This window comes from Trachypithecus francoisi, unplaced genomic scaffold, assembly GCF_009764315.1.
Source record: "Trachypithecus francoisi isolate TF-2019V2 unplaced genomic scaffold, Tfra_2.0 Lachesis_group7, whole genome shotgun sequence".
Taxonomy (NCBI): domain Eukaryota; kingdom Metazoa; phylum Chordata; class Mammalia; order Primates; family Cercopithecidae; genus Trachypithecus; species Trachypithecus francoisi.
The window spans coordinates 85,191,873-85,215,673 of NW_022681472.1; the positions used below are offsets into that span (position 1 = coordinate 85,191,873).

The 23,801-nt window shown below is 42.3% G+C and overlaps 1 protein-coding gene across 3 annotated transcripts in view; it reads right to left on the bottom strand.

Annotated features, from left to right (window-relative positions):
* The window catches only part of ASAP1 (ArfGAP with SH3 domain, ankyrin repeat and PH domain 1), a 407,767-nt gene that overhangs the window by 53,707 nt on the left and 330,259 nt on the right, over positions 1 to 23,801 (bottom strand). For all 3 annotated transcript variants that reach the window (XM_033203192.1, XM_033203191.1, XM_033203193.1), the window contains 6 exons: positions 19,714 to 19,900; positions 19,385 to 19,470; positions 18,112 to 18,227; positions 17,907 to 17,974; positions 16,863 to 16,970; positions 13,019 to 13,247 (listed from right to left, as the gene is read on the bottom strand). In XM_033203192.1, coding sequence (XP_033059083.1) covers positions 13,019 to 13,247; positions 16,863 to 16,970; positions 17,907 to 17,974; positions 18,112 to 18,227; positions 19,385 to 19,470; positions 19,714 to 19,900 — 794 coding nt within the window. The remainder of the gene's footprint in view (positions 1 to 13,018; positions 13,248 to 16,862; positions 16,971 to 17,906; positions 17,975 to 18,111; positions 18,228 to 19,384; positions 19,471 to 19,713; positions 19,901 to 23,801) is intronic.

The following is a 23,801-nucleotide window of genomic DNA, read 5'->3' on the forward strand; positions in this document are numbered from 1 at the left end:
TTTCTTTTTTAAATTTATTTTTAATTGATAACATATGTATTTATTATGTGTAACATATTGTTTTGAAATAAGTATACGGTTGGACCTTTGCATCTGGGAGTTCTACATCTACAGGTTCAACCAATCCTGGATTAAATATATTCAGAAAAAAAAAAAACCCACAATAAAAAATAATCCAACAACAACAACAAAAAACAAACAATATAGTATAGCAACCACTTACATAGCATTTACATTGTAGTAGGTATAAGAAGTAATCCACAGATGATTTAAAGTACACAGGAGAACATGTATAGGTTATATGCAAATACTACACCATTTTATATAAGGCACTTGAGCATTCCTGAAGTTCTGACATGGGATGAGATAACCGTACATTGTGAAATGGCTAAATTGAGCTAATTAACAGATGCACTACTTCACGTATGTATCTTTTTGTTTGTAGTGAGAACATTTCAAATCTACTCTCTTAGCAATTTTCAAGAATACAGTACATTATTAACTAGAGTCACCAGGTTGTATAACAGATCTTTTGAACTAATTCCTCCTAACTGATCTAATGGTTTTCATAGTATAAAGCTTAAAAGAGTGGAAAGCTTATGTTAATTACTTTAAAAAGTAATTAACCTTATATTTATACAAAGAAAGACTCAGTGTAGAAGGGAGGAGCTGTTATCTCCCCATTCAGATGGAGAAACAGGCATGGTGGAGTAGAGTGTGCTGGGACACTAGAGTAAGTTAGCAGGGCTGGCCAGGATAACAGGACAGGCTAGTGCCCATGATATGTGCCACACTGCTCTGTCAACTGATTTCCACACAGGAAACAGCATTAGCTATCCATCTGTCCCTTCCACCTCCTTCTATGACACTGATAATTAAGAAGAAAGTACTGGGATTCAAGAGACTTAGGGCTGATTCTTTAACAATTATTCATCCACCCCTGAATGCCAGAGGCACAACAAGGATTTCCTCTGCTTCCCTTTCCACACCCTGGCAGTCAGGTGACTTAGCTAGAGAGCCTCAGTCAAGGTCACTATTCAGGGTAAAAATCACAGACGATACTCTGGGCCAGCACTAGGTGATTCACGTGCAATGTCTTTCGAAGGATAAGGGGAAACCACTTAAAAAGGCCAAAAACCCAAACGCAAACCAAACCCAAACAAACAAACAAAAAAACACCCTAAAACAAAACACAAATCAAGGGTGACAGCCTATGGTAAGCTTTAATATCAAGCCACTCAAATGACTGTCTTCCCATGAGATAAAAAACTGCAAGAAACTGTAAAGTCATCAATATATGAATAATACCACTGATAGGAAAATATTTCCCATGCGAGTCTGAATCATGCAGTAGTGCGCTTTCATGGTGGCAGGCGCTGTCACACACTGAGCAAGTCTTCACCCTTTCTACTCTTTTTCCTATCTACTGCCATGGATCTCCAAGGAAAGTTGGAGAAATGTCTAAAATGCACACACAGCTGTGTCTGGGCACAACTGCTGCAAACATTTATTAGATTTTCAGCAAGTCAACTATCATACCCATGGACATCTGGTTTAGTTTTACAAGTGTCCCCTCCTTACCCTGGCCACCTACTGCTGTACACGCTTTCACTGATTCTTTCTGCTGTTGTTTATGCATTCGGCGAGCAATGATGAGCATCCTACTCTGTGCCAGGGATGCAAAGGCAGCTCATTCACAGCCTTTGTCCTTGAGGAGTTCTACTCCTAACTGGAAGAGTGCATTCAAGACTTCCCTAAGCCCCTCTCTGAAGCTGTGAACAGCACTTCTCTTTCCTGCTCCTCCAGGAATGCTCCCTTACTGGCCCCAGGGGCATATTCTACTGTGTCCTCTTTCCCTGGAGCCCTAAGAGTGGAAAGTACTTCTTCCTTCTTTACATTTCCATTGCCCAGAATGTCTGTTAAACTGAACACATGCAGGAGGATTGAACAAACTTGTATTTACTGAATGCTCACTATGTGCCAGTCACTTCATAGACATTATTTCATGCTCTCTAAGCAAGGTAGACATCTAATCCTTATTTTTCAGTTGAAGACTCTGAAAATCAGAAAGATTGGCTCATCGTTAGGATGAGACAAGTACAGGGCAGGATTGGGCCTTATGAGGAAGAAACCATCGTCTCTCTGTTTTTTTTTTCTTTTTGAAATGGAGTCTGCCCTATGGCCCAGGTTGGAGAGAAGTGGCGCGATCTCGGCTCACTGCAAGCTCCGCCTCCAGGTTCATGCCACTCTCCTGCCTCAGCCTCCTGAGTAGCTGGAAGTACAGGCGCCTTCCACCAAATCTGGCTCATTTTTTTTTGGATTTTTAGTAGAGACAGGGTTTCACCGTGTTAGCCAGGATGGTCTCGATCTCCTGACCTCGTGATCCGCCCGCCTCAGCCTCCCAAAGTGCTGGGATTACAGGTGTGAGCCACCATGCCAAGCCCATAGTCTCTCTTTTTTTATTTTATTATTAATTATTTATTTTTATTATACTTTAAGTTCTAGGGTACATGTGCGCAACGTGCAGGTTTGTTACATATACATGTGCCATGTTGGTGTGCTGCACCCATTAACTCGTCATTTACATTAGGTATATCTCCTAATGCTATCCCTCCCCCCGTTCCCTCCCCACAATAGGACTCAGTGTGTGATGTTCCCCTTCCTGTGTCCAAGTGATCTCATTGTTCAATTCCCACCTATGAGTGAGAACATGCGGTGATTCGTTTTCTGTTCTTGCGATAGTCTGCTGAGAATGATGGTTTCCAGCTGCATCCATGTCCCTACAAAGGACATGAACTTATCCTTTTTTATGGCTGCATAGTATTCCATGGTGTATATGTGCCACATTTTCTTAATCCAGTCTGTCACTGATGGACATTTGGGTTGATTCCAAGTGTTTGCTATTGGAAACAGTGCTGCAATAAACATATGTGTGCATGTGTCTTTATAGCAGCATGATTTATAATTCTTTGGGTATATACCCAGTAATGGGATGGCTGGGTCAAATGGTATTTCTAGTTCTAGATCCTTGAGGAATCACCACAATGTTTTCCACAATGGCTGAACTAGTTTATAATCCCACCAACAGTGTAAAAGTGTTCCTATTTCTCCACCTCCTCTCCAGCACCTGTTGTTTCCTGATTTTTTAATGATTGTCATTCTCACTGGTGTGAGATGGTATCTCATTGTGGTTTTGATTTGCATTTCTCTGATGGCGAGTGATGATGAGCCTTTCTTCATGTGTTTGTTGGCTGTATTATGAACGTCTTCTTTTGAGAAATGTCTGTTCATATACTTTGCCCACTTTTTGATGGGGTTGTTTGTTTTTTTCTTGTAAATTTGTTTGAGTTCTTTGTAGGTTCTGGATATTAGCCCTTTGTCAAATGAGTAGATTGCAAACATTTTCTCCCATTCTGTAGGTTGCCTGTTCACCCTGATGGTAGTTTCTTTTGCTGTGCAGAAGCTCTTTAATTAGGTCCCATTTGTCAATTTTGGATTTTGCTGCCATTGCTTTTGGTGTTTTAGACATGAAGTCCTTGCCCATGCCTATGTCCTGAATGGTATTCCCTAGGTTTTCTTCTAGGGTTTTTATGGTATTAGGTCTAACATTTAAGTCTCTAATCCATCTTGAATTAATTTTTGCATAAGGAGTAAGGAAAGGATCCAGTTTCAGCTTTCTACCTATGGCTAGCCAATTTTCCCAGCACCATTCATTAAATAGGGAATCCTTTCCCCATTTCTTGTTTTTGTCAGGTTTGTCAAAGATCAGATGGCTGTAGATGTGTGGTATTATTTCTGAGGACTCTGTTCTGTTCCATTGGTCTATATCTCTGCTTTGGTACCAGTACCATGCTGTTTTGGTTACTGTAGCCTTGTAGTATAGTTTGAAGTCAGGTATTGTGATGCCTCCAGCTTTGTTCTTTTGGCTTAGGATTGTCTTGGCAATGAGGGTTTTTGGTTCCATATGAACTTCAAAGTAGTTTTTTCCAATTCTGTGAAGAAAGTCATTGGTAGCTTAACGGGGATTGCACTGACTCTATAAATTACCTTGGGCAGTATGGCCATTTTCACAATATTGATTCTTCCTATCCATGAGCATGGTATGTTCTTCCATTTGTTTGTGTCCTCTTTTATTTCACTGAGCAGTGGTTTGTAGTTCTCCTTGAATAGGTCCCTTGCATCCATTGTAAGTTGGATTCCTAGGTATTTTATTCTCTTTGAAGCTATTGTGAATGGGAGTTCATTCATGATTTGGTTCTCTGTTTGTCTGTTACTGGTGTATAAGAATGCTTGTGATTTTTGCACACTTTGTATCCTGAGACTTTGCTGAAGCTGCTTATCAGCTTAAGGAGATTTTGGGCTGAGACAAAGGGGTTTTCTAAATATACAATCATGTCATCTGCAAACAAGGACAATTTGACTTCCTCTTTTCCTAACTGAATACCCTTGATTTCTTTCTCTTACCTGATTGCCCTAGCCAGAACTTCCAACACTATGCTGAATAGGAGTGGTGAGAGAGGGCATCCCTGTCTTGTGCCAGTTTTCAAAGGGAATGCTTCCTGTTTGTGCCCACTCAGTATGATATTGGCTGTGGGTTTGTCAAAAATAGCTCTTATTATTTTGAGATACGTTCCATCAGTACCGAATTTATTGAGTTTTTTTTTAGCATGAAGGGCTGTTGAATTTTGTCAAAGGCCTTTTCTGCATCTATTGAGATAATCATGTGGTTTTTGTCTTTGGTTCTGTTTATATGCTGGACTACATTTATTGATCTGCGTATGTTGACGCAGCCTTGCATCCCAGGGATGAAGCCCACTTGATCATGGTGGATAAGCTTTTTGATGTGCTGCTGCATTTGGTTTGCCAGTATTTTATTGAGGATTTGTGCATCGATGTTCATCAGGGATATTGGTCTAAAATTCTTTTTTTTTGTTGTGTCTCTGCCAGGCTTTGGTATCAGGATGATGCTGGTCTCACAAAATGAGTTAGGGAGGATTCCCTCTTTTTCTATTGATTGGAATAGTTTCAGAAGGAATGGTACCAGCTCCTCCTTGTACCTCTGGTAGAATTTGGCTGTGAATCCGTCTGGTCCTGGACTTTTTTTTGCTTGGTAGGCTATTAATTATTGCCTCAATTTCAGAGCCTGCTATTGGTCTATTCAGGGATTCAACTTCTTCCTGGTTTAGTCTTGGGAGAGTGTAAGTGTCCAGGAAATAATTCATTTCTTCTAGGTTTTCTAGTTTATTTGCATAGAGGTGTTTATAGTATTCTTTGATGGTCGTTTGTATTTCTGTGGGGTCGGTGGTGATATCTCCTTTATCATTTTTTATTGTGTCTATTTGATTCTTCTGTCTTTTCTTCTTTATTAGTCTTGCTAGTGGTCTATCAATTTTGTTATCTTTTCAAAAAAACCAGCTCCTGGATTCATGGAGTTTTTGGAGGGTTTTTTGTGTATCTATCTCCTTCAGTTCTGCTCTGATCTTAGTTATTTCTTGCCTTCTGCTAGCTTTTGAACGTGTTTGCTCTTGCTTCTCTAGTTCTTTTAATTGTGATGTTAGGTGTCAATTTTAGATCTTTCCTGCTTTCTCTTGTGGACATTTAGTGCTATAAATTTCCCTCTACACACTGCTTTAAATGTGTCCCAGAGATTCTGGTATGTTGTATCTTTGTTCTCATTGGTTTCAAAGAACATCTTTATTTCTGCTTTCATTTCGCTATGTACACAGTAGTGGAGCAGGTTGTTCAGTTTCCATGTAGTTGAGCGGTTTTGATTGAGTTTCTTAGTCCTGAGTTCTAGTTTGATTGCACTGTGGTCTGAGAGACAGTTTGTTATAATTTCTGTTCTTGTACATTTGCTGAGGAGTGCTTTACTTTCAACTATGTGGTCAGTTTTGAAATAAGTGTGATGTGGTGCTGAGAAGAATATATATTCTGTTGATTTGGGGGTGGAGAGTTCTGTAGATGTCTATTAGGTCCGCTTGGTGCAGAGATGAGTTCAATTCCTGGATATCCTTGTTAACTTTCTGTCTCGTTGATCTGTCTAATGTTGACAGTGGGGGTGTTAAAGCCTCCCATTATTATTGTATGGGAGTCTAAGTCTCTTTGCAAGTCTCTAAGGACTTTCTTTATGAATCTGGGTGCTCCTGTATTGGGTGCATATATATTTAGGATAGTTAGCTCTTCCTGATGAATTGATCCCTTTACCATTATGTAATGGCCTTCTTTGTCTCTTTTGATCTTTGATGGTTTAAAGTCTGTTTTATCAGACTAGGATTGCAGCCCCTGCTTTTTTTTTGTTTTCCATTTGCTTGGTAGATCTTCCTCCATTCCTTTATTTTGAGCCTATGTATGTCTCTGCATGTGAGATAGGTCTCCTGAATACAGCAAACTGATGGGTCTTGACTATCCAATTTGCCAGTCTGTGTCTTTTAATTGGACCATTTAGTCCATTTACATTTAAGGTTAATATTGTTATGTGTGAACTTGATCCTGTCATTATGATATTAGCTGGTTATTTTGCTCATTTGTTGATGCAGTTTCTTCCTAGCATCAATGGACTTCTGGTTATTTTGCTTATTAGTTGATGCAGTTTCTTCCTAGCATCGATGGACTTTACATTTTGACGTTTTTGCAATGGCTGGTACCGGCTATTCCTTTCCATGTTTAGTGCTTCCTTCAGGATCTCTTGCAGGGCAGGCCTGGTGGTGACAAAATCTCTAAGCATTTGCTTGTCTGTAAAGGATTTTATTTCTCCTTCACTTATGAAACTTAGTTTGGCTGGAAAATTCTGGGTTGAAAGTTTTTTCTTTAAGAATGTTGAATATTGGCCCCCACTCTCTTCTGGCTTATAGAGTTTCTGCCGAGAGATCTGCTGTTAGTCTGATGGGCTTCCCTTTGTGGGTAACCCAACCTTTCTCTCTGGCTGCCCTTAACACTTTTTCCTTCATTTCAACTTTGGTGAATCTGACAATTATGTGTCTTGGAGTTGCTCTTCTCGAGGAGTATCTTTGCGGTCTTCTCTGTATTTCCTGAATTTGAATGTTGGCCTGCCTTACTAGGTTGTGGAAGTTCTCCTGGATGATATCCTGCAGAGTGTTTTCCAACTTGGTTCCATTTTCCCCGTTACTTTCAGGCACACCAATCAGACGTAGATTTGGTCTTTTTACATAATCTCATATTTCTTGGAGGCTTTGTTCATTTCTTTTTACTCTTCTTTCTCTAGACTTCTCTTCTCGCTTCATTTCATTCATTTGATCTTCAATCACTGATACTCTTTCTTCCAGTTGATTGAGTTGGTCACTGAAGCTTATGCATTTGTCACGTAATTCTCGTGTCATGGTTTTCATCTCTATCAGTTCTTTCAAGGTCCTCTCTGCATTGATTATTCTAGTCATCCATTCATCCATTCTTTTTTCAAGGTTTTTAGTTTCTTTGCGCTGGTTACGCACTTCCTCCTTTAGCTCTGAGAAGTTTGATCGACTGAAGCCTTCTTCTCTCAACTCGTCAAAGTCATTCTCCATCCAGCTTTGTTCCATTGCTGGCGATGAGCTGCGTTCCTTTGGAGGGGCAGATGCACTGCCTTGCAGTTAGATCACATACTGCTGTGCTAGCAATGAGGGAGGCTCCGTGGGTGTGGGACCCTCTGGGCCAGGTGTGGGATATAATCTCCTGGTGTGCTGTTTTCTAAGACCCTTGGTAAAGCGCAGTATTAGGGTGGGAGTTATCCGATTTTCCAGGTGTTGCATGTCTGTTTCCCTTGGCTAGGAAAAGGAATTCCCTTCCCCCTTGCGTTTCCCAGGTGAGGCGATGCCTCGCCCTGCTTCAGCTCTCGCTGGTTGGGCTGCACCCGCTGACCAGCACCAACTGTCTGACACGCCCCAGTGAGATGAATCCAGTACCTCGGTTGAAAATGCAGAAATAACCTGTCTTCTGTGTCGCTCATGCTGGGAGCTGGAGGCTGGAGCTGTTCCTATTCGGCCATCTTGGGCGTGCTCCTCTCTCTTTTTTTAAGAAGTATGTATGTATGTATGTATGTATGTATGTATTTTTGAGATGGAGTCTCATTCTGTCGCCCAGACTGAAGTGTCGTGGTGTGATCTTGGTTCACGGCAACCTCCGCCTCCTGGGTTCAAGCAATTCTCCTGCCTCAGAATCCTGAGTAGCTAGGATTACAGGCACAGGCCACAGTGCCTGGCTAATTCTGTATATTTTTAGTAGAGATGGGGTTTCACCATATTGGCCAGGCTGGTCTCGAACTCCTGACCTCAGGAGATCTGCCTGCCTTGGTCTCCCACAGTGCTGGGATTACAGTTATGAGACACGACACCCGACCACAGTCTCTTTTGTATGGCAGAGAAAAGAAGGCTTCTTGGAAGAGGAGGAGGTGATGCTTGAAAGGCTTTTCAGGAGTTCACAGCTGTCCGGGCAGCCATGGTTTGGCTTGACACAGACTGCTCTGCCTTAGTTTGTTACTCTCAAACTACTGCATATACTTTCATTAACAAGAGTAGTTAGTTTGTTTCTTTACCTACCTGTTGGCAAGGTACCAACTGGTTCAATTTTCTCTGTGGCACCAACCCTTCATCAACAAGCATCTATTGAGGCTCTCAGTATGCCAGGCACCATGCTATTTTTGTGCAGGTTATCTGTTAGTTTATTAGTTCCAAGCCAGAGCCTGTCTAAGGTAGGAAGTCTACATTATAGCAAATATGTATGAAATGTAGAATTAATACTTACAGGTATTCACATGCTATTGAGAAGGGCTATATAACACCTGATTCGAGAGGCCTGGCTTCAGGAATAGATGGGAATGAACTGTAATTAGCATATCAGTTGTTCGCCTTTCTAAAAGCTTAAAAGGTTAGTTCTTTTAAGCATGTTAAAGAAGCTTCTTGAGATTGGAATTATCATTCTTTTACTTAACACATCCTTTCTCTGAGTTAAGATGCCTACCAAGTGCCCAGTCTCATTATCCAGAGCATTTGTTAATTTAACAGTCTTGGCTGGGCATGGTGGCTCACATCTGTAATCCCGGCACTTTGGGAGGCCGAAGCAGGTGGATCACCCGAGGTCAGGAGTTTGTGATCAGCCTGGCCAATGTGGTGAAACCCTGTCTCTACTAAAAATACAAAAATTAACTGGGCATGGTGGCGGACACCTGTAAACCCAGCTACTTGGGAGGCTGAGGCGAGAGAATCGCTTGAAAACGGAGGTGGAGGTTGCAGTAAGCCAAGATTGCGCCACTGCACTCTAGCCTGGGCAACAGAGTGAGACGTAGTGTCAAAAAGACAGCAGGATTGCTCAAGATCAGAAGTTCAAGGATGCAGTGAGCTATGATTATACCACCGTACTCCAGCCTCGGCAACAGGGCAAGCCTCCACTTCTAAAAAATAAACAAACCTGGGTTCTGTGATATTATTTTAATTAAATGTTAAAAAGAAACTAATCTTGGCAAGCCTCAAGAACTAGTTTTTTTTTTTTTTTTTTTGAGATGGAGTTTCACTCTTGCCTCCCAGGTTCAAGTGATTCTCTTGCCTCAGTCTCCCGAGTAGCTGGGATTATAGGCAGGCACCACCACATCTGGCTAATTTTGTATTTTTAGTAGAGACGGGGTTTCTCCATGTTGGTCAGGGTGGTCTCGAACTCCTGACCTCAGGTGATCTGCCCACCTCGGCCTCCCAAAGTGTTGGGATTATAGGTGTGAGCCACCGCACCCAGACCAAGAGCCAGAGTTAATAAACGTACGGTAGAAGTGGGGTGGGGGCAGGGGGAAGCTACCGATCACAAAGGAGAAACTGCCTCACACTTAATTTTATAGCTTTGATTTAGTCTCTCTGGATCCCACATCTGAAGAGGGGTTAGGCAGCAAAACATTTCCATATGGGGCTTGAGGACAGTGATTTTGGGATTCTGAGCTACTGAGCTCCTCTGAGACTATGGGGCACTGCTCACGTATAAGCACAAGGGGGCTTTGCTTGATGGTAATTTAGGTCAAGCTTCCTTGAATTTTGATGAGGCAGCTGGAGTTTCTTGAAAATATTACTCAGCTAGATTCAGAATAATTCTTTCTCCTCTTCCCCTTTGTGGGTACTTTATCTCAAGTGTCTGTTTCTGTCTCACCGGAAGACTTAATTTAGGGGTCCTTCAGACCCCTAAATTCACAGTTGAGGAAATGACTTCTGCTGCAAATAGAGACCTCTGCTTTATTTGTCATGGAGAACAAGGAACTCAAATGAGAGATCCAAGACATCCTTGTTTTCATGCAAATGGTTCTATCAGTTCAACAGAAGGAAATGAAAAAAAACATAGGGGCCAAAAAACAGAGAAGAATTATCTCTGCACAGAGAGCATCAGCTGATCTTTAACAATGTCTTCTAAGAGCGTCATTCTAAACATTATCAGTTTTCCAAATGTAAGCGCATGTGAGAGGAGCTAGCTACGGGATATCGCACATTTCAAATCCCTTATAAAAGTCATGAGAAGGCTGTACTCCCTACGTCATAACAGCAGATAGGCCAAATCTCTGAATTTGATGTCCTGCTGTGAACAGCCATGAAGAACACTCTTGGTTTTTGTAGGGAGGATTTCTATTTTCAATTATGGGCTTTTTGTGGGGGAAGCAGGGAAAGTACTCTATCCTTAGATGACCACGGTTGCTGTGGCCAAGTCTGAAACACTTGTTTTAGCAGCTGGAACACTAAATAAATTTAGTCTTTGTCTTCTGGGTCTTTGGTAAAGAGCTGGTTAGAATTTATTCAAGGCATGAGAGATATGCTTGGCACGAAGTCAGACAGTATATATTATGGGTTTCTGTGTCCCCCTTGAGATAAAATTATAGAAGGAAGTGGAGGGAAGTGAGGGGGTCTCTTGGCCCCCAGGACTCTGGTGTCATTTTCTTCTATAAACAATTTTCAGGACTCTCAATGACCTAGAGGCTCTCTGAACAGGCATAGGCTATGCCTGTCTAGACACGTCCCCACTGCTATGTTGGTAACCACACTCAGGGGATATGAAATCTTTCAGTCACTTTTTTCATTATTGTATTTGGTCTGAAGGCTTCTCACAGTCTTCTGTAGGGTGCAGAAAGAGAATCTCTGCTCTACGTCAGACTGCTACCCTGATGGGGAATGCCATTACCCACAGGGAAGCAGCAACACAGCATTCTTATACTACAGACCTGCAGCTTGATATGTGAGTGATTTAAAAACATACATTTTAGTACAATGCATGGAATGGTAAGCAAACACTGGTGGGTTAGACCTTTGGCTTACATGCACTATTACTGTGTGGCCACTGGTTATCTTTGAGGATAGCTGTTCATGCCAAAGCGTTATTTTAACTTTTCTCCGTTACATTATGATCTATGAGGCCATTTGGGGTCTCTCTAAGAACACAGCTCCCATTTATAACACTATTTCAATAGAGAATAAGCTCTGAAAAAACACTGTTTTGAATAAAGCTCACATTTCCCAGAAAATAGCCCTAGTGTGATTCAAATAGGCATGGCATTGTGTAGCGAGAGGCCTTGAAACCTGTGGGAGCACGAGCTGAGCACACAGGGAGAACCCTGCATTTGGATTCACTGGCGAAGACCAAACTTGAAGCTATAGCTCTGGGTACCTCTCAATTATCCCTACTGGCTAGGACAACACTTTAATGTTAGCTTGAGGTGCCAGCCCTATGAGACATTTGACAACACACAGCACAACAACCCTCCTCTGAGTAGGATTCCTTGTCTGGGCGCAGTGGCTCATGCCTGTAATCCCAGCACCTTGGGGTGTCAAGGTGGGAGGATCAGTTGAGTACAGGAATTCAAGACCAGCCTGGGCAACACAGCAAGACCTCATCTCTACCAAAAAAAAAAAAAAAAAAGCTGGGCATGGTGCCACGCACCCTGTGCTTCTAGCTATTTGGGAGGCTGAGGTGGGAGGATCAGGATCACTTGAGCCCCGGAGATGCAGGCAACTGAGCAAGACCTGTCTCAAGGGAAAAGAAATTCCTCTCCAAGTACTGTCTCTGGAAAAATGATCCTCATTAGAGAGTACAAGAAAATGGGCTTTCGTCACACAGAACCTGGGTTAGAATCCCCAGTAGCTGAGAACTACAGGTCAATTACTCAGTATCTCTGAACAAATCTCCTAATCTACATGATGCCAGTAATTACATAATAGTACCTACCTCATTTTGAGACCACTACATGAGAAGTACTAGGCGTAGAGCCTCTCATAGGCAAGTGCTCCATAACTATTAACTACCACTAGTATTACTAGCATCTTCAAAAGAGAGGCTTTTTAACGCAGAGAAAAGTTAACTTTCCAGAGAACTGAAATTCTACTCCACAATATAAAAAGTACAGGTTCTGGAGCCACGTGGACCTCTGATTGAATTTCAACTTTACCTCTTACCAGTGGTGTGACCTTGGGCAAGTCAGTGTACCTCACTAAGCCTTAGTTTCTTTTTTTTTTTTTTTTTTTTGAGACGGAGTCTCGCTCTGCCACCCAGGCTGGAGTGCAGTGGCCGGATCTCAGCTCACTGCAAGCTCCACCTCCCGGGTTTACGCCATTCTCCTGCCTCAGCCTCCCGAGTAGCTGGGACTACAGGCGCCTGCCTCGTCGCCCGGCTAGTTTTTTTTTGTATTTTTCAGTAGAGACAGGGTTTCACCGTATTAGCCAGGATGGTCTCGATCTCCTGACCTCGTGATCCGCCCGTCTCGGCCTCCCAAAGTGCTGGGATTACAGGCTTGAGCCACCGCGCCCGGCCAGTTTCTTATACTGTAAAATGGGCACAAAAGCACATACTTCATAGGGTTGTTGTGAGCTTAACATAAATAATGCACAAAGAGTGCCCACAGCACTGCCTGTCCTGCTCTTGGTGCCTGGCAAATGGCATGGTCCCTATTTCAAGCTGCTCCTGACAACACGATCCACGCCACTCAAATGTAACTTGCAATTCTTACCTCAAAGCTGGCTAGACTACCAGCTCTGAGAGTGGAGTCACAAGCCCTTCTCAAAGCCCATACCTTTCCCGGCGTTTCTAGGAGGCAGAGGGGGAGCCTCCGTGGTTGGTGATGTGGGCGAGTCTGTGCTTGTGGAGACGAAGATCTGGTTGGTGAAGGCTCCGTAGGAGAGCCGCTGTTTGTCCCTTGGAGTGCTGAATCCTGGCAGTGCCGGCTTGTCCTGGGGAGAGATGCTGGAGGAGTGGCAGAAGCTCTGAGGTCTGGGGGAGCGCTCTTTCTTGATGGGGCTTGGCTGGCAGATGAAATAAGAAGGTGAAATAATAATCAAGGACCACCCTTCAGGTGTACAGAGGGCCTCTGCAGGGCAGGTGTAGGTGGGAATCTGGGTTCCTGTGGCTCTCTGAGCTTTATGAGGTCAGCCACAACGAGCCTCATGGTGGTGACACAGTACAAGGGGAGGATCTAGATACCACACTTTTACATCTTTCACCACTATGAATAATCACACTAGTACAACACTGGTTAGGATCAGCAGCAGTGTCAGAAGCACAGTAAGGTCACAGATAGATTTAACCTTTAATTAGCAAACACCTTCAGAATGCAGGACTTTTTTTTTTTTTAGCAACATTTGAATAGTATTTCCATCTATTTCTAATTTGCTACATTAAGTTTTCTTCTCTGCTCAACGCTTTAATGTTGAAGTTCTCATTCTTTGCCTCTTTTCTCATTTTATATCCCCCTGCAAAGTAAACAGATTCACACCCACTGCCCCCTACACAATAATGACTTACAGATCTGTAAATCCAACCCCGATGACTTGTGTTCCAAACCAATGGCTCATGAGGTGTCTCTGGTATTTGTGCTTGTGGTGATAGCATTAGGGTCCATTCAACTGCCCAAGTTAGAAACCTCCGTGTCACCTGGAGTCCCTGGTTCCTGCATTCACCTTAGAAACACCCCTCGAAGCCACTCCTAGTGCAGGTGCTCACCAGCTCCCACTGCAGTGCTAGCCTCCAGAATGGCCCCTTCTCCAGTTTCCTTCCTCCAGTCCATTTTCCACACTGCAGCGAGAGCTGGTGGGAAACCTTGCTCTTTAGACAATAAACCTCTGTGGGCTTCTGACTGTTTGCACAAAAACCCAAAGGCCAAACTTGGCCCACAAAGTCATCCTGATCTGGTTTGCCTGACTCTACAAGGCAGCTGCCTGCCTCTCCCCACCCAGCCAGGTGAATGCGTCTCACACAAAGTGCTTCTCTTCATTCCTCAGACATCCAGGCTCTACCACGACTCCTTCCCTTGGCACATGGTGTTCTGGAATGATGCATTCCACCCCACTTCCTTCCTAGGCAAGCTTCTACCTATCCTTAGAAACCGGTCTCCAATGTCCTTGAGAAGGTAGACTGAGGTGGCTGCTTGGTCCTCTGAATACCTCTCAGGAATTTTTCCAAACTCTTATAATGATTATCACATTGTATTATAATTTATTTCCTCTTAAAGTTGTTAAGGCTTTGAGGACCTCTTTGGCCATTCCTTACATCCTGCCTGGGATAGAGGAAAAGTTCAATACATAGGCAATCAATTAATGCATGAATGAACTTTCAGAGGTAGTTAACTGCCTATAAGGAAAACTCAGTGAGAACTGGGTTTAATCCTCCAAACTGTGTTTACTAGCTGCGAGACTTTAGACAAATTGCTAAATTCTCTTTGTAAGTTTTCTCTTCTGTAAAATGGGGATAACAATGTCCCTTATATACTTTTTTTTTTTTCTCTGAGACAGGGTCTTACTCAAACACCCACACCCAGGCTGGAGTGCAGCGGCACGATCTTGGCTCACCATAGCCTTGAGTTCCCGGGCTCAGGTGATTCTCCCACCTCTACCTCCCGAGCAGCTGGGACCATAGGTGCACAACACCACGGCCAGCTAATTTTTGTATTTTTTGTAGAGAGAGGGTTTTGCTATGTTGCCCAGGCTGGTCTCAAGCTTCTGGGCTCAAGCAATCCACCCGTCTCACCCTCCCAAAGTGCTGGGATTACAGGTGTGAGCCACTGCACCCGGTTATGGACTTTCAATAAAGACGATCTGAGATAACATAAGCACTTAAATCTGTCTAATCCATATTTAATGAACATGATTCCTTAATGATGGGCATACATTCTGAGAAATGTGTTAGGTGATTTCATTCTTATGCAAACATCATAGAGTATACTTACACAAACCTAGATGGGAGAGCCTACTACACACCTAGGCTATATGGTATAGCCTATTGCTCCCAGGCTACAAACCTGTACAGCATGTTACTGTACTAAACATTATAAACAACTGTAACACAATAGTAATTACTTGTGTATCTAAACATAGAAGAGGTAAAATAAAAATATGGTATATAAGATTAAAAAATGGTACATCTATGTAGGACACTTTCCATGAATGGAGCTTGAAGGACTGGAAGCTGCTCTGGGTGTGAGTGAAGGCCTAGGATATTATTGTACATTTTTATACAACTTAGTGCAGTAGGTTGGTTTATACCAACATCCCCACAACCATCTGAGGAATGCGTTGCACTACGGTATTATGACATCTATGGCATCACTAAGTGATGGCTATTTTTCAGTTCCATTTTAATCTTATAGGGATTCCCATTGAGTACGCAGTGTGTTGTGAACCGAAACGTTATATGGTGCATGATTATGCTCAATAAATAACAACTGTTATTTACTTACTCATTACTTGTTTTGAAGGTTTTTTGTTTACTTTTTTTTTTTTTTAAGATAAAGGGTCTTGCTCTGTCATTCAGGCCAGAATGCAATGATCATAGGTCATTGCAGCCTCAAACTCCTGGGCTCAAGCAATCCTCCTGCCTCAGCTTCTCCAGTAGCACCATCACGTTTTATTGATTGATCCATTTGCTTTATAGAGACCATTTTGCTTAGGTTGGTCTTGAATTCCTGGCCTCAAGCAATAGTTCTGCCTTGGCCTCCCAAAGCGCTGGGATTATAGGCATAAACCACCATGCCCAGCCTCATGGTCAATTTTATATGTCAACAGGCTACAGTGTCCTGGTGTTTGGTAAAACACTAGTCTGGATGTTACTGTAAAGGAATTTTTTAGATGCAATTACCATTTAAATGAGTAGATTTCAAGTCAAGGGAACTACCCTTCATGATGTGGGTGTGCCTCACCTAATCAGCCAAAGAAAGGCCTTAAGAGAAAAGACTGAGGTCCCCCAAAGAGGAAGGAATGCTGCCTCCAGACTGTCTTTAGCCTGAAGACTGCAACATTAACTCCTGCTGGGATTTCCAGCCTGCTGGCCTGCCCTATGCATTTTGAATTTGACAGCACCTTCAATCATGTGAGACAATTCCTTAAAAAAAAAATTCTCTCTCTCTTTCCCTATCCTGTTGGCTCTGTTTCTGGACAATCTTAACATAGCTGTTAAATGGTGCCCAATAAGGACTGAACAACAAAAATGGCCTTGGTACATCGGATCATAAAACCACAATCAATCAATCTCACCAAAAATGGATCTTGTCTACACAGAATAGAAAAGTTGCGCTGGGCGTGGTGGCTCAAGCCTGTAATCCCAGCACTTTGGGAGGCCGAGATGGGTGGATCACGAGGTCAGGAGATCGAGACCATCCTGGCTAACACGGTGAAACTCCGTCTCTACTAAAAAAATACAAAAAAACTAGCTGGGCGATGTGGCAGGCGCCTGTAGTCCCAGTTACTCGGGAGGCTGAGGCAGGAGAATGGCGTAAACCCGGGAGGCGGAGCTTGCAGTGAGCTGAGATCCAGCCACAACAGCCCGAGCTACAGAGCGAGACTCCGTCTCAAAAAAAAAAAAAAAAAAAAAAAAAAAGAAAAGTTGGGGTAAGTGTTAAGGAATTCGAGGACATAATTTACACTCACTTTGTCATCCAGATCATCATCGCTTTCATCCATCTCCTCCTGTCGAAGATTCCACTCATATTCTACATGGACATGTGGATTGAACTTTCCAGATTTAGCCTGGGAAAGCTGGAAGGAACAGCAAATGTGCACCATTTTAATTTAAATGCTGAAACATCCTAATATTACACAAACACTGAGCAAATCCCACCTTATTCCTAGTGTTCAATGAATCATCCGTAGGTGTACTACAGGCAACACTCTGATTAGACAAGCTGTACTGCTATGTGACAGGCTCAAGAAGAAATGCAAACAATTGGAGGCAGAGCCTTCTTTATTTTGATGACTTGTCTCCAAAATTAAAAGCTTTCTTCTTATTAAATGGGCTTCAAACTTGCAAACTCCTGGCTGAACGGCAAAATGAGTCTTTGAAGTTTAAGAGGTAGGCTTTTAAGGTCCCAGTCCAATCTGTGGCTCCATTTTCTCATTCATAAAACGGGAGCAGGGATAATTGTCTCAAAGGATTCTTTAAGAATAAAAAGGCCCAACTGGTGAGCCTGGAACCTGGCACTTAGCAGAAACTCAAGAGAATCACACTAGTGTGAAGGCCCTGACTTGCTAAGCAAGAACTAGTGGGGTCAAAAAAGGTGAGTGCACAGGAAGGGGAGGGGCTGGGAGAACAGTGTGTTAACATTTTGAAGACCACTGCACTCTGAGCTTTACTTGCCCAATTTTTGGAGCAGCTTCTCAAATAATTCTTTACTGTTAAGCTGCAGAGAAAGTCTTATGGTCTGGGAAATAAAAAGCATGACCTCAATCCACAAGCCGATCTGGTAATAATACTTCTGTAATGCCTTTCATCTCCTTTAACTGTATTCCAAAAACATGTGGATGACAAATTTATCAATTTACCACTTTTTCTAATGTAGCACATTGCTTATCTGATTTTCTTTAGCCAATGTTAAAAAAAGAATCTGCATTTTAAATACTCAATTCTAGCTTCTCAGAATGACACTTTTAAGGCACCCAAAGTCTAATAAATCTCCCACATCCATTTTTGCTTACCAAATCTTCACACTGGGTAGCTTTTAGTCTCTTTGCTATGTCTAGGGCAGTTTCTCCAGCCTGGTTAACTGAAACAGGGAAAAAATTAATTTGCATAATTATCTAGGAAACACCTTAAGAAGGCAAGGAACAATAATCAAATTACAATGTAACATGCAACACATGCTTTTAATACAGTCATGAAGACACTGGGACACACTCTTACCTATATCCACAGTGGGCTTGCTCCTGAGCAAAAGCTTCAAACACTCAGGTTTACCGTACATACTACAGTAGTGTAGAACTGTATTTCCCAGGGCCGTCTGCTTATCTAGGTTCCCACTGAAAAATTAGATGATTATTAGAAAAAAATGACTTACTCTATAACTTACAACTATAGATTAGCCACTTATTTTTGTGCTGACAACTGAGTCAAATTTGAGACCTAATTATTATAATAGAGAAAATTATGATGTTTCTAACCTAGATGTATAAGCAATACAATGATAACAGCCAGCATTTATTCAGAGTGCCAGGTACTATGGGACAGGCACTGTTTCTTAACATTTACATGTATTAGTTCACTGAATCTTTACAACCATCTGATGGGGTAAGTACTAATAATAACCTATTTTACAGATAGAAAAACCTGAAGCGCAGAGAGGCTGAAGTGGTTGCTTTCAAGATTTTTAAGATAGGGATGGTGAAGCAGGGATATGTGAACACAGGTAATCTGTCTCTGGAGCCAATGCTTTGAGCCACTATGCTATATTGTCTCTGAGGAAGAAACCTGGACTTTTATACAATTTGGCTTGTGTCTATGTACCACTCTTCCTATATGGGTTCAAATCCCCTCACTATTTTGATCATCTTCTTTGGATGAGCTCTAGTTCCTTCTCATAATCTGTTGCTTACAGAACAGATAAAGAATAAAGAATCCAGCAAGTCCAAACTTCCTATGTTCACTCTTATACTCCCATCAGTATATCCCAAACTTGAATGAGCTATTGATCCAGCCACACACATTGCTGCTGTCTTAATGAATTTATGAACAATGAAAACTTACAAATCTGGTTGACCTGTGCTGTTAAGTCTTCTCTTTTTTAACCTCTCCTAATGGTTAGGAAATGTGTCCAATCTGTGCAGCAGATTTTTGCATACAGACATAATTTTACATTTATAAAGGCCAAGGGATGGCAAACTACAGCCTGTAGGCCATATCTGGTGCACTGTTTTTACAAATAAAGTAATAAAGTTTTATTGGAATACAACCACACTTGCTTGTTTACACACTGTCTAAGGCTGCTTTCACACTACCATCGCAGAAGTGAATAGCTCTGACAGAGAGACTTCATGCCTGCAAAGCCAAAAATAATTTTTATATCTAGCGCGATACAGAAAAAGCTTGCCAATTCCTGATCTAGGCCACTGATAGGACTGGTTTGTGTTAATTTATAAGGCAAATTCAAGTAATTCAACAGAGAAAACAAAAATGATACCAGTTTTGTACAAGGAAGTCAACCAAATGGAGAGATGTCTGGTCTGCAGTTCGGACGGCAAGGTGAAGGGCTGTCTCCCCAAGCTCCTAAAAAGGGAAAGAAAAATACAAGTAAGTCGATAATATGCTCTGCCAAGGGAGGCTTCATATATATCAGTTGCCCCCCAAGTAATTATAAGGAGCACACCTTTTCACTCTCATATTCTCTTGATTTAGACATGGCCACCCAATGTATAAGGGTCTCATTATATGGTATAATGTTAAAATAAGTCACCTTTTAAACTGATTTTCCGCACTACTTTTTATCCTATGATTTTAGTGAGGCCTTACCTGCCCAGGTTCCAGCAGTGGTTCCATTAGCTCTACCCCCTCTGCATAGACTTGAATTAGTGCAAGTAAATCCCTGGATTTGATGGCCTCAAGCAATTCATTTAGTTTAGCTGATGAAGTTGAACAGGTCTTCCTTGAAAATCTATGATCTACATACTTTGCAGTGATATATTCTTTTCGTACAGTCCTAAAACAGAACAAAATAAAGAATTTTTATTTTCCAAGTGTTAAGAAAGGTTTACATTTTTCTGACATTCTCTTTGATAAGTTAGTTTAATTAAGATACGCTTCTTTTCACCATTCAAGTAAACCATGTTTTAGACCAAATTACTCCAATAGCGACAGAATAAAGAAAATAATATATATTTACTAATATATACAGGTAATAGATACAGTTACAAAGTAAACGGGCACATAAATCACAGATTTCTTTTTCACCTTGACCAACAGCATGAGAAATCAACTATTTATAAATACTTCAAACTCTGATATACAAGCATATGAAGAAATTAAAAAAATTAAGGAGTTAAACAATCTGAAAGACCAATTAAAAGTTTTCAGAGCTTCATGGAAAGGATTTTTGTCGTCTGGTATAACTCCCTTTTTATTTTATAAAATTTTTAAAAGGATGGGGTCTTGCTCTGTTGCCCAGGCTGGTCTTGAACTCCTGAGCTCAAGCAATCCTCCTGCATTGGCCTCCCAAAGTGTTGGGATTACAGGCGTGAGCCACTGCACCCGGCCATAACTCTCTATTTTATAGGTGAGGAAACTAAGGCTCAGAAAAGCTGTCACTAAAGCAACTCCCCCAGGTCAGGCATTGAGCTCCAAAGGGGTGAAGATGAGCTGTCTTTCCTGCATAGGTTTCAGCATGGGAGCAGGAGACCTCGTGGATAACATGCCCAAAGTCTGAAGGGGTGTGGTACTTTTTCCTTCTCTTGAGAATCGCCTTCCTTACTTCAAGTGTTTCTGGTGGGACTGAGCTCACCTCCCAGCCACAGGGTTGAGTATATGACCTAAGTGGTCCAATGGTTGCCTTGGCCACCTCTGGGGAAAGACTAAAATGGAAGTCAGCTCAGAGGAAAGGAGAGGTAAGAGTCAGGGAAACAGAGCTAGCGTCCATGTGATGCTGTTAAGCCTGGATCCAGCTGCACCCGAATCCACCCCTTGAATTTCCCAGTTATATGAGCTAATTAATAAAGACAGTAAATGAACTTTGGATTAAATCTTAGTTCTACAGCATCCCAGCTGTGTGACCATGGGAAACTGCTTAATCATCATGAGCTTGAGTTTTTTTTAAATCTGAAAATGGGGATAAGACATTGGTATATTTTGAATTAAAGGATGTACAGTGCCTAAGAAGTGTTTTCTTCCTTCTGAGAGGGCTCTAACACAAAAGACATAAACTTTCTTGCTCAAAAATATGCATTCCACCTGTGGAAGCTGCTGCTGTTTCCAACACCCCACAGTCAGGCAACACAGTTTAACACTGTGCTGGTACCTTTTTCTTTCATTCTGGGTTGGCAGTAAAAACAGTTGAGCTGGTTGATGATGGCACACAGCCTCTGGTCTTTTCTCAACCCTGTGCAGTTGAGAAAAGATCAACAGATTCTACTAAGTAATCAAGATCTTATGCTCATGGGTGTCCTTTATGCTTAGGTCAAAGTCCTTTTAGGATGGCAAGAGCCTGATGAATTAGAGGACTTCCAGTAATCAAAAGAATGGCCCAAGCCTGGCTTCTGAGGCCTCTGCTGCATGTGTCTTATATAAAGTATGAAAGGCAGCTACTGTGTGGATGGATGGAACAGCAGTCTTAAAAATTAAATGGCTCTTGATTCAAGTCTGAGACCACATGCTAACTATGTGACCCTGGGTAAATCAAGTTCTCACTGACTCTCAGTTTCCTTACCTGTGAAATATTAGTAATCACAGCTGCCTTCCAAGGAAGCAAGATTATGGGTAAGGAACAAAGAGTGATGCACGTGTTAGGGGTTCATTTCAAAGCTTCCTCCCCAATTATTATCTGGGAAGGCAGAACTAGGCTTAAAGATGCAAAGTTGCGGGGAGGTAGATCTTAGATGTTGCTACGCATTCATCTGCATTTCAGGAATGTCTGCAGGTGGCTTACTGTCACTGGAAATATCACGCAGATGCCCACACAATTATTGGAAGAAATGATGCAGAGGGTGCTCAGGTATCACACAATCACCTTGAAAATCACCTCTACCCTTAGGTCACTAATTCTGTGGCCATAGGAAGTATCTGGCCTCTTACTAGGCACAATGCCTTCAACTTTTTATGGGCACTGAGCCCATGGTCCCCTGCAATTTAAGGTTTTCTGACATTGAAGTAATAGGGACAGTGGAAAACAGATTTGTCTGGAAATCTGGACACTAGAATTCTAGTCCTATGGCTGATAAAGGCAACTTTTCTCCTCTGTCCCCTTAAACCCAGTCCTCTCCTCATCTACTCTGTTTTTGTTAATGCTACTATCTATTTACCTAGATGTAAAACCTTGGGTGTCATCTTGACAGCGTCTTTAACATCTCATATTAAAACTGTTGGCTCTCCCTCAAAATATATTGGAAAGTCAACCACATTTCATTACCTTCATTGCTACCACCTTTGTCCAGTTTACCTTCAGTGCTCAGTGGATCTAGTTTAACAGCTTCTTCCCTGTCTGTTTCCATAGGCACCCAGGCCCGTCACATTCCCCACAAGTCTGTCCTTCACACATCAGCTACAGCTGGGTTTCTCATTCTCAGCCCTACTGACATTTGGGGCTGGGTAATTCTTTTCTCTTGACAGCTGTCCTATGCATTATAGGATGTTTAGCACCATCCTGGACCTCTACCCACCAGATGCCTATAGCACCTGTCCAAGTCATGACAACTAGACTATCTCTGGGGGCAAAGTCACCCTTGGTTGAGAACCAATATCACATCATCAGTTAAGAGGCCGGGTGCGCTGGCTCATGCCTGTAATCCCAGCACACTGGGAGGCCAAGGCAGGCGAATCATCTGAGGTCGGGAGTTCCAGACCAGCCTGACCAACATGAAGCAACATGAAGCTCGAGACCAGCCTGACCAACATGAAGCAACCCCTTCTCTACTAAAAATACAGAAAACTAGTCGGGTGTAGTGGCGCATGCCTGTAATCCCAGCTACTCGGGAAGCTGAGACAGGAGAATCGCTTGAACCCGGGAAGTGGAGGTTGCAGTGAGCCAAGATCATGTTATTGCACTCCAGCTTGGGCAATGAGAGTGAAACTCCATCCCCCCCCCGCCAAAAAAAAGATAATTTAGAAAACAACTCAGATCATGCCACTCCTGTTTAAAACCTCTCAATTACACAATCAAATCCCCAGGCAGTCCCTGACCTACATGATCTGGCCCCATCTCCATCTTGCCCAGCATTCCCCCCCATCTCCCTCTTGCTCAGTTCTCTCCCTCCACATCTTCCTTCTGCCCCTTGGGGCACCCACAATGACTCAGCTGCCTGGCTGCTTCCCCCAGGGAGGGGGCCTTCATGCCCCTCAGCTCTGCACTTTCCGCATCTTCAACCTGAAAAAAATACCCCCTTCCCCTTCCCCACACACTTCAACACCTCCTCTTGTTGTACTTTCTTCATAACACCTAATACAATGTGTAATTGTATTACCGACTTTTTAATTCCCTGTGTTATTCTCTCCTCAGAATGTAAGCAGGACAGAAACTCTGTCTTGTTTGCTATTGTATCTTCAGCACTTACAAGAGTGCCTGAAGCAGGGAAGGTGCCTCATAAGGATTTGATCAAAGACTAAATGAGTGATCAAACTGCATGTTACAAGAGGTTCACTTTATGCCTCTGGGTCACTGGCCAAACAAGGAAGTAATAATAGTAGTAGTAGTAAATACTTATACAGCACTTATTACAGACGAATAATAATAATAATAATAATAATAATAATAGATACTTATACAGCACTAACTGTAGACCAAATGCTGCTCCAAGCACTTTTTATTCAAGCCCTTTAATTGTCACCACAACCCTATGAGGTAGATATATGTTCTGGATGAGGAAACTAAGGCACAGACAATTAAAGTTACCTGT